Source organism: Vanellus vanellus (assembly GCF_965231255.1).
Source record: "Vanellus vanellus genome assembly, chromosome: 12".
Taxonomy (NCBI): domain Eukaryota; kingdom Metazoa; phylum Chordata; class Aves; order Charadriiformes; family Charadriidae; genus Vanellus; species Vanellus vanellus.
Window position 1 is genome coordinate 18,146,249 of NC_138917.1, and position 12,222 is coordinate 18,158,470.

Genomic DNA, 12,222 nt, shown 5'->3' on the forward strand with positions numbered 1-12,222 from the left:
ATATATATATATACACATATCATAGCTGCCTACTACATCTCTCTCTACATATATAGATTTTTGGAAATGCTAGGGCCAAGGAACAATTTCTGAATCTTTTACACTCCTTTTAGTGCTTTGAATTCAGAAAGCAGCAGATGCATTACTCTATGATCGGGTAGATACGTGCTTTTCAAATTAATTATTGCTAGAATGATGACGATAGATTCTATCTTTTGCAAAATTAGGTTGTTAACAAAACCAAAACACAGCACTAAAACAGCATTAAGAGATATTGCAATATTCCATGCCACATGAACATACTCAGAGAAGAAATGTAGATCAATCACCACATCGGAATGTATCATTCCTAGCTGAAACAAAATTTTCTCTAGTTAGTTTGTTATGTATTAACTTCTCAGGGATACCTCTCAATAAAAGTCAAACAACAACCCAAATCATAAGCATTATTTACAAAGACCTTTGCAGACTTTTTCAGCACTAACGTGTACCTGTCAGTATGCAGATCTGGCTTTAGAAGCATAGACTTGAGATACTCTCTTCTTGGGTGATTATTTGCTTTATCCACATATATCACTGCAAAGCAAATCAGAATTAATATTAGTTATCAATTGTTTGTCATCTTTTAGAAGAAAGACCATGAAGAAAAGAACAAAGAAAAACAAACATTTTCCCCTTGTCTTTCCTAAGGAAAAGCAACAATGTTAGAATCAAATTTGAAAGGTCATGTGATCTAATGGCGTGTCACTGGCAGGTTTATGTGCGCACTGTCAAAAAAAGATACAAGCAGCATCTAAGCGTGCCACATAGCTGTCATTTTCTGTTAATGACAATAGCAGTCACGATTTTAAAAGCCAGTGGTCTTTATTGCTTTGTATTTGAAGTGATTTACTGCATTTTCTTCCACTGAGGAAGCTAGTGATAATGATAATGTATGGCAGAGTGCTTGTCCTTTTTGACAGCCTCAGTAATTTAATCCTCCTTTCCTGCCACAGTATTTTAATAAGAGAAACATCTAGACCAATGGATTGGAGAAAACCCACAACCTGGGGAGTGAGAGTGCTCCGAAAGCCTTTTATTGTTTTAATTTAAAATACAAACACAAGGACTGGCTTTTAATTTTTGTACCATTAATATGACCTACAGTGAAAAATAGCCTTGGTTTGGAAAAAACAATAAAAGAATGAGAAGCAGGGTTTTTTGGAAATTCTTTACAAAGTTTTTGGGCATCTTATACTAAGAAAGTAGCTTATTTTCTGCAAATAGTATCCACCTACAAGTATCAGTAAATCACTGTGAAAGATTATAAAAATTCAGGATGCAAAAATTGAAAAACAGTCTTAAAGGAATTACTTTTTTTTTTTTAACCAAGAAATGCAGCTGAAAAAATTTTTCTAGGACAGAATTAGAATTAATAGAACCCTCAGAAACAAACACAGCTCTAAGGAACATTTTTCACTTGTTTTTGAGGGCAGGAGGAGGAGCTAGAAATTTGTCTGTCTTTAAATTCCAACATCTTTAATATTCATGTGCCTCACTCCCTTCTGGTTTCTCTGCTACTGTACTCAAAAATGCTCTTTTTCACTCTCTGCATCACATTAAGGTTTCCTTTTCCGATGCGCTGACAAATCATGAACATATTTCGTACTCTTCTACTATGCAAAATAAACTGATTTGTATAAACAGAAATTACTAATTCTACCAAGGAGCAGAGAGTACTGGAATACAGGAGTATGAAAGAGAGATAATAAGGCTCAAATTAATTCCTTGCAGAGGGATTTATTGACGGACATCTCCATAAAAGTCCCTCTAGGAAGCACACCTTCCAGAGCTCCAGGTTCTCTAGCTTTCTCCAAAGCTGCTCCTCAGCTCTTACCTGGCCAGCAAAATCGCTATTAGAAGTCAGTTACTTTCAGAAAGCAGCCAGTACAATTGGTATCTGGATCATTCAATCAAAGGAATCTGCAATTTAACACTTTTTTTCTCTACTAACAGAAATCAAAGCATTGCTGGTCTATCTTGGAACCCTTAGTTTCCACCCACAATAGGCTTACTTTCTTAGACAGGTTAAAAGAAGCTATAACTGCCATCTGCTATTCTTTTGGGCATGCGGATGACTTTCCACATGTGCTACTCTCATGGCCAAGTGCTCCTGGGGCCACCACAGGAAGTGATGGGGAGGCAGCAGGGAGACAGATGGACAGCCAAAGAACTTCAAAGGAGTTGCCACATCGACAGATTCTTCCCTTCCCCATAAGCATCCCAAATGGAATTTCCCAAGTTTATTAATTCTATCTAAACCAATTTGAAATGGAAATTATTTACAAGCCCAAGGAGTTCGAATTAATTTCACTCAATGGAAAAATTCAGACTAGCAAAACATTCAGCACGAGAACTCCATTCAAGTCTGGGGAAAATTAACCATAGTGAAAAATATATTTTTAGTTCCTGATGAATAACGTGCTTTCATATCACTGCTTAGTAGTGCTTGAACTTAGAATTATAACCTTGCTCCAAGGTTCTATTTCTTGAACATCTCATATTGCTATCCAATTAATTGCAAAAGTAATTCAAAAAGAACTTGTGACAGTTTGCATTAAAAATTATAATGTTAAAGTTTGTCCTAAAGAAGCATTAAAACCTGAAGATTACAATGACCCTGGAACATTGTTAAAAATCACTGCAATTCCAAACAGTAACATTGCTCGTTCTGTTAAGCTTTTTTTTTTTATAGTTCACTTTCTAACAAAACTAAGTGACCATGGGATGAAGCAGAGTTTCATCACAAGGATGAAGAAAAAATACCTCATAGAGTATTGAGCCTTCGTGGAGAAAAGGAATAAACACAAAGCAGTGTATCAGAAAACAATGTTATAAGGCCTTAACTGAGGAATCCACCTTTTAGCATATGGATTCAGAAGTTTATTTTTAATAACAAATAAACCCTACCATCTTTCCCCCACCTTCCCTTCCTTTGGTCTACTTACATTTGTATTTCAAGTTGTTCAAATAACCACCTGTTCACTCAAGAGAGAAATCTTTCCAATTAAATGTCATATAAAATCTTTACAAAATTTCATAAATCTTTCTTCTCCTGCTGCCGGTCTCTGGGACCACTGTATACAGTGAAAAGGACAAATTTCAGACCCCTTATCAACCTTACTTTCTAGTAACTCTCTTGCCATCTCAGCATTTTGGTAGTTAAGTCTTTATATTTAATAAAATGGGAATGCTTTCTGTTAACAACATTTATGAACTAATCTTACTTCATAATTTAAGCAATTGTGGCCTTGACAAGAAAAATATTTATTTTACTGAAAGTAAGAGTCAAAGATCAATAGAAGCATTTATATGTGAGGGAGACTGGGCTTTGTTTGCTTGGAGCAACATGTTTCCCTACATGTTTCTGACAGTGAAGCTGCCGTTACGTTCACTTTAAAGCATGTATTGTGACATGACTGGAAATACATCATTTGCAGCACACAATTTTGAACTGCATTAAAAAGGTAAAATTTGAATTCATTGCTTACTATGGTCTGTAACACACCCTAACATCAAAACCAAGTGACACCAAAACAAAGCCCATCAAAAAATCAGAATCCTTCCTTTCTACCAAATTACAGGACAGAGTCATGGCGTGAGCACAATTTGGCAAGTTCCCCTCTTCTTTGACTTTATGGGACTGTAATGTTTGGAAGCATTCTTGGATAATCTAATAACTCTTTCCACCACTAACAAACACAATAGCTCCTCTCCTCAGTCAGTATGGCCATCAGTAGATGTAACAGTTAAAGTCATGGGAAATAAGAGTTATGCAGTATAACCCTAAAGTGTATAAGCCTCCCATTCAAGTTTCCGTTCCAAGACCTCAGAAGAAAGAAAATGATCTTCTAACCATTCATAGTCAAAAAAACCAATTAATGTCAAGTTACATGGTCTAACTGCTTGTGAAAACAGAAATTCATAGGATCTTGTATGTCCAGATCAATGGAGTTCTATATTGTTTTTAACAAAATTCCATTAATCTTCAGTTATCTTACATATCTAGCAATGACAGTGAAGGATGTGTAAAAGGTATAGAAAAATTTCAAATGTTTTTTAAGCAACGAATGGAGCCTTCTGTGTCAGTTAAGATGTTTTTAAAACAGTCGAGCTGTTCCAGTTATAAATAATATAAAATGTTTTATTTATAAGATTTAATGATTTTTTAGATTACTTACGGACTTACCCTGATTTTCCCCATGCAAAAATCTAGAAGACTATTAGTTTCCTTCTAAGCTCAAAGTAAATTTCTTTCTACCCATGCAAATCTCATTTTTATTAAAGAAAATATTCAATTAACCTCCAATATTCAACATACTCAAATCTAATTAGACATGAATAAGAGATGCAGTAAAGCTATAGTAAACACACATGCAGATTTCATTATCATCATCTTACTGGCTTTCCAACTGACATTATCAAACATCAGAGTCATTAGGTTTTTTCCCCCCCATATGCAAAGCTAATCTTGAGTAGAAATTAGATGACCAATTATCTAAGCAAAACTCTGCAAATAACAACCATATTAGTATTATGCTGCAGACTACAATACTGAATTGCAATTAAGATCAAAACCACCTTTTGATATTGATTCGTTAGTTTAAACAGTTCTATATTTGATACTTCAGCAGCAAATAGAAAAATCAAAGTTATGAAGCCAGGTTTTGACTTGCAGAAATAATATGATACAGCACGACCAGATTGGAAAGCCTTACGAATTACAGACTCTACAAAGCATGATACCATTTTCAAATATCACAGCTTGACATATATTTAAGTTTCATAATTGTCTTAAGAGACTGAAATTTCACTCTCTTTTCATCACAACTTTGCCGTGTTTTGCTAGTTTAACTTTACAGAGTCAATACTTAAAAAGCTAGTATTATGCGTAGACCATACCCAATATACACAGGAATCGGAATACTGTGTAGGAATTCTTATACCTTGTGAATGCTTCTTATATTCAGAGCAATGAGAAATTCAAGCAGCATAGAAATTAAAAGTGATAAATAGCTTTTATTAGTTTATAGTCTTATTTCAATGAGGTTTTAAAAATTTATTTCAATATGTCTGCCTATCTAGAACATTTGGGAAACTGTTTACAGCAGCTAGCAAGATGAATACTGTTCAGCTCATAAAAAGAGCTATCTGATGTCTCATTTAGTATTTGATGCAAGAAATCCCATTTGGTTGTATGGAAGCAAGCCTCAGTGAATAGAAGTTTAGAGTGCTATTAGGTTTTAGGGTGGGTTTTTGGTTTGTTTTGGGTTTTGTTGTTGTTGTTGTTTGTTTGTTTTTTCCTAAATCCTTACAAAGATTACTGTCTGTCTTAGAGTGACAGAAGTTAACACATCGTGTCCTGTCCTCTATATTCTCTCTCAAATGGGCAGTCCCACTATAGTGATAATTGATGTGACATCTACAGGGGATTTCCGTCTTCAACTATGGGGTAATCCAATAGTTTATCAGTACTAGGAGGACATAAATGAGTAAATTCTTTGGCAAGTCTCCTTCTAAAATCAGGTTTCTAGATGGTAGCAATTTTAAAGATCTGACTGTGACACCACTTTTGCAGAGACACTTTTCCAAAATTTTCTTTAAAAGAATGCTAATTTGAATGTCTGTATTAGTGGTGTGTCACAAATAGCAAACTGATTCACCTGCTTCAGGGTACGCTCAGCTAAAAATGCAATTCTTAAAGTCCAAGACAACATGAAGCACTTGGACTGAATCTTAAATGAAATAAACTTTAACAGGGAAAAAAAAGTTAATGAATAATTGAAATACTATGAAATAGCTGGGAAAATAATTAGCAAGTGAATTATCAATTATTACAATAGTTCTGTGTATGCTATTAGTGTAAATTACATTGTGTATTGACATAAAGTATTTTCAAATGTTCATTTATTAGAGAACAGCATATGGAACATGCAGGATTAAGTATTCCGAAGTAAATAGCAATGTATTAGTATTGAACATGGCTGAATAATTTCCTATTTCAAAAAGTTCTTATTAAAGGAACACTGAGTATTCCCAAGTGACGATCAAGTCTAATTATATATTTCCTCTTTTCCACTGTTTTTCAGTTGTACATGGTTACATGGAATGTTTTTCTTTTGCTGTATCATCATGTACCAATAGAGAAATCAGTTCATCAAGTTATTTTAAAAAGAATACATATATTTTAGTTACGTATAGCCTAATTTTAAAATTTATGTGCTAGCAACCAATTTAAATATATTGCTGTGTTACCATTTCATACAGCAGCCTACTTCAACAATTCATTTTATACCAGATAATTACATCGTGCCTCATTTCTTAAAAATCACCTTTAATGTTTCCCTAAATATTAGGGAAATAGACAAATACAAGTGGTACACAGATAAATGCAACTATGATATATAGAGAAAGTAGGCTTTACTGGCAGGCATTTTCATGAGACAGAGTTTAAGAGAAGAAACAAACCTGCTTGGGAATACATCATATTTACCATTGCTGTAGTTATAGTGAATCCTCTGACCACTTGTTGGTTTTGGAAGTGACAGTGGGGTCTCCTCTGCAAGGAAATTGTATAATCTGCATTCTACAAACAGCTGCTGTATTGTTTCATCTGATGCAATCCATGAGTCAGTAAGACTAAACGATATAATTTCAATCCGTATTTTTTCAGTTGCCTATTTAAAAACAAAGCAGAGACATAACACAAATTATTTTGTGGTTTTTAAAGTATTAACACAAACCAAACAAACATACATGAACATCTTTGGATATTGTATACGTATAACATAGACACAATGAGACTCTAAGGCCCCATGGTTTGTAGCGAAGACTACTGTTGTAACAGATACTGATTTACATTCAGTGTTGAAAATATTTTTGCAATAGTCATATTCTGCTGCAGGAGATTAGGTTAAGGTTATCTTCATATACAAATGATAACTGAATCACAAATTTCAGTTGCCATTATTTTTAGCTACACAAAGTATCTTGATCCTGGAATTGCTAGAAATAGTCTCAGTAATATTGGGTACCAAAGTTTTCCAAATGAAAGAGAATTGTTAGACTCAGTGCCTACGTGCCTACTGCAGACTATACTACAAATAGTTCAAAACAAGTCCCTCAAGTCACAAAGTAGTTAGGCATGTAAAGTAACACTGTATTTATACGGAATTCAACTTCATATACTAAGCTTTTCTTGTTAAACCAAATATACATTTAAAAGCTAATATTAACAACCTGATAATAAAAGTAATATCCCAATTGTTCTTCACCAGTGCCTTTTCTTATTATCTTCAATGAAAATGACATTTTTCTGTTGCTTAGATGAAATTGTTTCATACTGCTCAGCAAAGTCTATATTATTTGTGTACAGAAACATTTTAATAAGTTTTATGTATTTAACTGGGAATGTCAGACTTGACAGAAAGAGACACAAATATTTCCCTAGGTAACTCTGTAATTCAAAGAAAGAAAAGCCACTACGGTTTAAAATTGGAGTACATAGGTGAACATTCAAAGATGAGATTCTTCAAAGAGCAAACAGAACATGCTGGAGTTCAGAAATGTAAAAATTTTTTTTTTTTCTTCTTTCTTTTCTTTTCATGTTCACAACTTTATTAAAAATATCTCCCCTATACGGAAATGTTTTGACAATTTTTGATTGTAAACTGAAATCACTTGAAGTAATAAATCTTATTCAAAAGACTAACTTTCTAGAGTCAGTGTTAGAAGTGCAAGCCAATATTCTAATTTATTATACAGATAGCTTATATTTTTCCAAGCAAATTATATAAGTAATCAAACTGAAAAGCAGGTGTATCCTATCGTAAAAATATCCATCATATAGAACAATTTCCATTGCTGTCAAGCCCTTTCAATATTTGATGAAGTAATTTTACCCCCTCCTTTCGAAAGACATTTCCTTTTATTATGTATCCTAAGACACTTTAACTAAAAACCCAAATCTGAATATTTCAATAAGGTTGTTTTATTATTCAGTAGATTCATGGAAATTTTACTAGGATGACAGAGAAAATTCCACACCATTCTGTCTCCACTAATACAGGTACATGGCTTCAGCTGGCAATATTACTGGGATTAGCATAGAATGATGAAATATTTAAAGGAAATTTTTTTTTTCAAAAATCTAATAAATCAAATGACTGCCAAATGTCATTAAAGTGATGGTCTTTGACTTGAATATGCTTTTCATATTCAAATTTGAAAAGAAAGAGATGAAAGCCTGGAAAGGTTACTCAGTTTCAACTAATAACCTCAAGCACTCTACATTCACATGCATAAAAAATGAAATTGGCTCTATTGTCTAATTTTACTTCAGAAACAACTCTTTTCTTCTTACACTGAACAGATGTATTAGCATCTGTATTTAAAGTGATATGCTGAGCGGTTTTGTTCGCCCCAAAGTATTTAGCAGCTACGTCAAACTAGTTTGTACACAGACGGTAGTTTATGAATCCAGTCCAAATACAATATCCTGCATTATAAAGTATTTCTTTTACGTAACTTAAAAATTGTTTGACATATTTACACTTGTAATTGCATACCGTAGGCAAAGAATATTACAGTTTTTCAAGGACAGGAGGGTAAATCCAGGTATTCTGCTTTCTAACTTCTCTGGAAGCAAGTAACCGAGTCATACTTAGAAAATTGTAAGAAAAAAAATAAATTACATTAGAGCTTAAGAGTCAAGACTATTTTAAGGCCCGGGTTTATTAATATTAAACATGCATATTGGACATACAAAGGAAGACACAAGCTGATTAAAAAAAGACATTTACAAATAAAAAATATAGAACTGCTTAAGAATAGCATAGCTAGCATGACATATTTCACTACTAACACAAAACCGCTCATATAGCCATGCTGAAGATACACGTAGCATCCCATATATGACAGGAATTAATTTTTAAAGAACATTTTTATTTCTATGATGCAGAGTGAAGTATGTTATTTAAATCTTTTCCTAAGTTGGTTTTTTTTTTTTGAAGCCTCGGTCTCACTTTTTAGGTACTATTCAAGTGAAAATCTGGTAGTTTTTCATGACCAATTACTTCTCACAAATCATTTGACTTTGATGGGAATAAAATTAGTCTTTAAATTTAGTATTTAAAACAAAATATAATATGAAATTTCCTCTACGAGAGATTGGACATGCGTATCAATATAAAGGATATTAAATGCTTTCAAAGACTGTCTTCTGAGAAACTGGTTCAGTGCCTTAATTTTAAGGGAGGAAAAGAAAACATGGGCAAGATATCTAGTCTCTGCAAATACTCTTTCTTTATCATTTAATATTGACTCTTTTTAATTACTACTACCCAGAGGTTTGGAAGAATCACCAAAATCCATCAACAAGCTTTAGGAGTAGGTTGAGTACTAAATGCATTGGAGACTACATCAGAATTTGAAGTCCCAATATAACTTTTTTCATCTTTCTAATGTCTGAGATTAAAAAAGCTTTTTTTTTTTAATTTCATATAAAGGCTTGATTGCCATATTTTGATTTCCTTTTTGGTCACAATAAAATGCTAAGAATTTGAAGTAATAAAATTCCAACTGACTCAAATGGCCCACAACAGTATCCCACAGAACTAAGTGTAAGTACAAAAAAAGAGTTTGTGCTTTCTGCACAAAACAGCATTGAAAATGCCTTGCTTATAGGAACAATGTAAACAATGTTCCTACTTTTTGCATCCACAGTTTTAACTAATATATCGCTCTTGAAAAGCTCAAAATAAAGGAAACTTCTCAACTGTAAGATCAACTTGAATCCTATCTTTACCAATGCTTAAAAATATTTATGCTTTACTCCTTAATATTTTATGTATTTCTGTATTTATTTCCATGGTCCACTTATTCACTTGTACCCTTCTATTTCAAGCAGAGAGCGTATCAGATAATCATCCATTTGCTATCGATACTTCAATCGCTATCAACATTACTTGATTGAATGAGAACAACTTCTCATTCAATAAATGTATTTGTCAATCAAGTAATAGAGGAAGAGGACAATTCTATCAAGTGACAAATTCCTGTGATCATCCTATAACAATGTCAGAACAGAGCTGCAAAGGAATGCTATCACAGGAATGTCAACCTAATTTAACTGTTCAGAGACACAAACATTACTTGCTAAGTAATTACAATTGAGAAGTCAACATCTTACATATACACATGAAATTACGTATTACAAAAAATTATTCTAGTTCTTAAGCGTATGCAGTGATTTTTCATGTTAGGAATGTCTTCTATTTTTAGGTTTTCCCCATAATGGTGTAGATATGAGAATAGAAAGAGGGATACAGAGATGCTCCCTGTTCCTTCTCCAAATGGATGTGACTTACAAAAGCACGTGCACTTTAGACTCTCCCTGAGACCTGGGGCAAAGGCGTCTCTCCTTGTTCCATAGCTCTTTTGAGGTTGGGTTTACTGTGAAGGAGGGAAAGGCACATATAACCTTCCCCGAGCATCACTGACTTTTTGCCACGTGCTAGGAGGAGAACGCGATGGTAAAATAGCACCATAATAAAGTTTGATGCCATCCCTTCAGCTCTGTCTAAAATTAAGGACACACTAAACAAAATTCTATTTTTGACAATGCATAAGTCTCTGGTTGCTGCCATTTTGTCTAGTGCAGGGTCCAAATGCATCATTTTCAGAACATGAATTCATCTTTCATATATCCAAAGGCATGAATTACTTGCTACAGCTTGAGACAACTCAATGATTAGATATTGCCCCTCCTATGCAAATCTGCAACATACTCATCAATGCATTGATTTATTTTTTTTTTTTTTCAGAAAAGACAATTTATAATTAGGTATAAAACACCAAACATTTTTGAAAATACTAAGTTTCTGAGGGATCTGAAGCTTTCTCACCATGACCATGACAGCTATATATATGAACTTAAAGTCACTTTTGCACTTTGCTCATAATACAACTTTGGACTACCTGAATAAGGTACTTTCTTCCCTTCAAACAGCTTGCCTCCCCCACCCTTTCTGAAAAATAAACATAAAATTGTTCCATGTTTCTCCTGAAGCCAAATTGCCTTTTTAAGCCTTGGGTTTGCAACTTACCTGTGGCATTGCCTCAACTAACAGCTTTTAAAGACAACCTTTTTCTAGGCATGAACAGATAGAAAAAAGCAGATATATCTGGAGCTGTTTGACTGGTGAGATACATACTTCCTTAACTCTGAGTTTTATTTTCTCCCCCAAAAGTGTGGAAGGCTACAAAAGCAATAGAGGTACAGTCCTGAACTAAGATACATCCCTCTCTACTGCAGACTGTCTCAAAGAGAAGACTTCAATTTTTAGTGCTTAATCCCTCACCATTGATTATACCACCAGATAAAATAAAATAAAAAAAAAACAGCTTTATCAAACCTCGAAGCCAGTTAGATAAATCAGTACCAACTAGTCACACAATTAAGTAATTCAAATGCTCTGTAAACTTACAATTACGTTTCATTTCAAAAGGAACCATGATCCTTTGGCAAATAAGCACGAAAGACAAAATTTCCTGATAAAGAGACATCTTGCTTCTCTGTACAATTTCACTCAGCTAATACACAGCAACATTTAAGTAAGAGAAATAAGATGAAATAAGTAGCAGCATTACATACAAAACTAAACAAAGACAAATATAATACGATTTCTGCTTTTGTATATATCTGTGCATGTATTTTTCTATATGTAGATCACAGACTTCTGGTTTGATTTAAAAAATAAATTAAATTTTACAAATCTGCATTTGAATGTTAATCCATTCAGAAAAAAAGCCCCTTAGTATAGGAAGAAAGCAGAAGTATCAGTATAGCATTTTCACTTGTTAAGAGGACATCTGTAGTGGAAGAAAAACAATCCAATTGCACATTTTTAATACAGCTGTTCTTTTTATTTACAGCTTTACTACTTAAGATTTGATACTGTTCTCCCTGCTCCCTCCTAACCATTACGGTATTGTGTGGGGACAACATAGACAAGCAAAAATTAAAGTAATTTGATTCTCTTTCATGTTACCCACAGTGTGAAAAAAATTATGCTTGGTGATATATTCTGCATCTAATCAAAACTCAAATTTAGTTTCAAATCCCATCCTTTGCCTTTTAGACTTCCAGTTAGGAAAATACCCCTTTCTACTTGTAAGTTACCA

General features: G+C 33.5%; 1 protein-coding gene across 3 annotated transcripts in view; it reads right to left on the reverse strand.

Moving 5' to 3' along the window:
* The window catches only part of RPGRIP1L (RPGRIP1 like), a 72,136-nt gene that overhangs the window by 11,250 nt on the left and 48,664 nt on the right, over nucleotides 1-12,222 (reverse strand). For all 3 annotated transcript variants that reach the window (XM_082489431.1, XM_082489430.1, XM_082489429.1), the window contains 2 exons: nucleotides 6,533-6,716; nucleotides 492-576 (listed from right to left, as the gene is read on the reverse strand). In XM_082489431.1, coding sequence (XP_082345557.1) covers nucleotides 492-576; nucleotides 6,533-6,716 — 269 coding nt within the window. The remainder of the gene's footprint in view (nucleotides 1-491; nucleotides 577-6,532; nucleotides 6,717-12,222) is intronic.